This window comes from Sphaeroforma arctica, assembly GCF_001186125.1.
Source record: "Sphaeroforma arctica JP610 unplaced genomic scaffold supercont1.4034, whole genome shotgun sequence".
Taxonomy (NCBI): Eukaryota; class Ichthyosporea; order Ichthyophonida; genus Sphaeroforma; species Sphaeroforma arctica.
In genome coordinates, this window is record NW_014036524.1 from 1 (window position 1) to 2,789 (window position 2,789).

At 43.1% G+C, this 2,789-nt stretch overlaps 1 protein-coding gene across 1 annotated transcript; it reads left to right on the top strand.

Annotated features, from left to right (window-relative positions):
* Positions 1-203: 203 nt before the first annotated feature.
* On the top strand, positions 204-2,410 carry SARC_14015 (hypothetical protein). Its single transcript, XM_014291855.1, has 6 exons — positions 204-302; positions 600-783; positions 1,010-1,094; positions 1,431-1,592; positions 1,745-1,916; positions 2,103-2,410. The coding sequence occupies exons 1-6, from the start codon at positions 215-217 to the stop codon at positions 2,246-2,248; spliced, it is 837 nt and encodes a 278-aa protein (XP_014147330.1). The 5' UTR covers positions 204-214; the 3' UTR covers positions 2,249-2,410.
* Positions 2,411-2,789: the final 379 nt, after the last annotated feature.

Consider the following 2,789-nt stretch of genomic DNA (forward strand, 5'->3'; position numbering starts at 1 on the left):
CTTTTAGTCGGTGTTGTACAGGCCACTTAGTAAAGTCTCTAGTGACCATGATATACGCTCGTATGAGATACCTTGGAACGTTTTTTAAATATAAACGACCCTGAAGGCAATAGAAATGCGCTTACTTTATAAAACTTTTAGTAGGTGTTGTACATACACTTGCAGGTCTATCACTTATCGTCAAGTACTGTCTGCCATCATTTATCTAGGCTTCATGAGGAACTATCCACTGTGGCGGGCGAGTAAGAATGGTCACACCGATGTGGTCCGCTTGCTGTTGGGCTCTGATAAAGTCAACCCTGGTGAGTACTGAGTCACAAAATTCAGTTATATTTCAAAAGTAAGAGACTTCGCTCAACTGATAGGAATCTCCAAAAATGTTATTCTGTGTTCGGCTGTGAAGTTATTATGTATCAGTACAGTATAGCTTTGTACTTGGAAATTTGGGTGCTGTATATGGCATTGTCACCACGCTCAGTGTTGTTGACGTTGCGCTTATGACAATTCTACCATCATCTACTTGTAAAGGTAGGCCCTGTTCTATATGTTTCAAACACGGTGGATCCTTATTATTTTTGGTTTTGTTCGACTGTTTATAGGGGATGACAAAAGTGTTGCCCTGCGAGTAGCATGCGAAGAAGGGCACATTGAGATCGTAAGGATGATGTTAGCTTTGCCGCATACTCAATTTGTAGATCCAGGCATCGAGAATGGCTTTTGTCTTCGGAAGGCAATTGACAATAGGCATTCGGAGGTCGTGAGAATGCTGCTACAGGATATGCGGTGCGCTTTATATGTACATGATTGTGTAAATATTGGTTACGACTTCCCGTGAGTACTACACAAATAAGATGTTATACGAAATGCTAATCGTGCGCTTCGAGAACATTTGAGAATAGAATACATCGACCATTCGCGTCATAAAACCCGGCCGAGTTTTTCCGTCCCGTTTGGGGATGTTTTGTCTAACCGTATATATTTATCAAATACGAGTGCCTCTATTGTGCAGGGTGGACCCCTCAGCGGACCACAACTCGGCTCTGCAGATTGCTTGTGAAAGGAATGATCCCGCGGTTGTTCAGTTGTTGTTAAATGTATGCAACGTTATTTCTCTCGAAATTGCTGGGGGGGGTTTCGGATGGCTAATATGGAAATTTCGTGTGTATTTGGTTTGCAGGCCCACTGTCACTTAAATGTTGAATTGTTTTTCTTTCGGCTAGTTGACGGGTAGGGTGTATGGGCCGACCTTCACGCTATAGCTGTCTATTGAGTGGTTTGCTCACGGTTTACACCCGATTAGCTGTTATCGTTCATTTTTCTTACATCACTCGCCGTTATAATTTGGGTTATATGCGGAATTAAGCACCAATTCTGGAGGACCAGCATCCTGAGCATGCTATCCCTTCAACTCTGTGCATATTTTTTGATAGAACCCAGCCGTCGATCCGACTATGGACAATAGTAATTGCTTGGTTTTGGCGAGTAAGGCCGGAAATCTGGCGGCAGTACTAGTACTACTGGCGGACGGGCGCGTGAATGCTAACGCACGAACCGGATTTGCTTTGAAAGCCGCTAATTCTCGTAAACATAAGGTGCATTTCTCTCTATTGATAGATTTCGCGGTGTTTTGTATGTACTTCTGTGTCTCGGAACAATTCAGCACAATTCAGTTATCTTAGCACTACCGACTATATATTAAACCGGGAAATCCGTTGCGCCCGTGTATTCTGTGTACGAATCCCAGGAAGTGGCAAGACTGCTGAAAGCCTACATGAGAGGTGGCACTGCCGCCGTTAGTGATAACATTACGAAGGCTCGTCAATCTTTTTCGGGAGAGTCAATGATACATCGCACTGATTCTGTGGTCCCAGTGTCCGCTAGAGCGAGTTGTCCTCAGGACAATCGCAGAACGAGCGGTATGTTGCTATACCCATAGTATGAATGATTGCGAGTTTAGACATCGTAAAGAGTTCAAAATGGTGTATCGAGGGTAATTTAAATATCACGAAAATCGAATGCCCATGGTGTGCTTAACTGACAGTCTGTCTGACTATTTATTCTGTACCAATCGGACTAACTAAATCGCCAACAAACTCCACCAGAGGAAGAATTGGCTGATAGACGTGGAAGTACTTTGGCCTACTTTTCGGATCTTATCATGGGGAAGCGAAAATCTACAGAAAGCGGTTCTGTCGGAAGTTCCAAAGCGAATACTGGACGACGACCAACAAAAAGTGCCGCCGTTTGAGGTGAGATGCTTTCTGATTATACTGCCGTAGTTTACCTTGAGAGTAGTTTGACTATAAAGCAGAATACATAAAGAGTATTTGAATTGTGATAATTCATTATGGTACGGACGAATTACTGTTGTGCTTTAATCTGACGCATCACATGAAGTTTTCAACATGATATGATCGGTTTGATGTGCAGTATATCCTGTTGTTAGTTCTCGCCTTGGAGGTGTGAATCCAGCAGATTTTCTTTTGAAGTAAAATATACTCCTTGTTCTGGCCCTCTTGTTTAATTTATCTCTGCGCGTGCGCTTGAATTTTGATCGTTGTGTCTGATTGTTATTATACGTCTACTTCAGCGACTTTGAGTTCAATAAGACAGAGTGTCTCGATTTAATGCCGTGCTTTTGATACCTCATGGGTGTTCTAGAGCACAGGCTACCAAAGCGGAAGAATGGGGCGGATTGGAGCCATACATGATTGTGGTTTGTCACACTCTCTCGTTCATCGTCTTGCGTTTGAAAGGGATTTTTTTCTGACGGGCAGACAAAAAAGCTT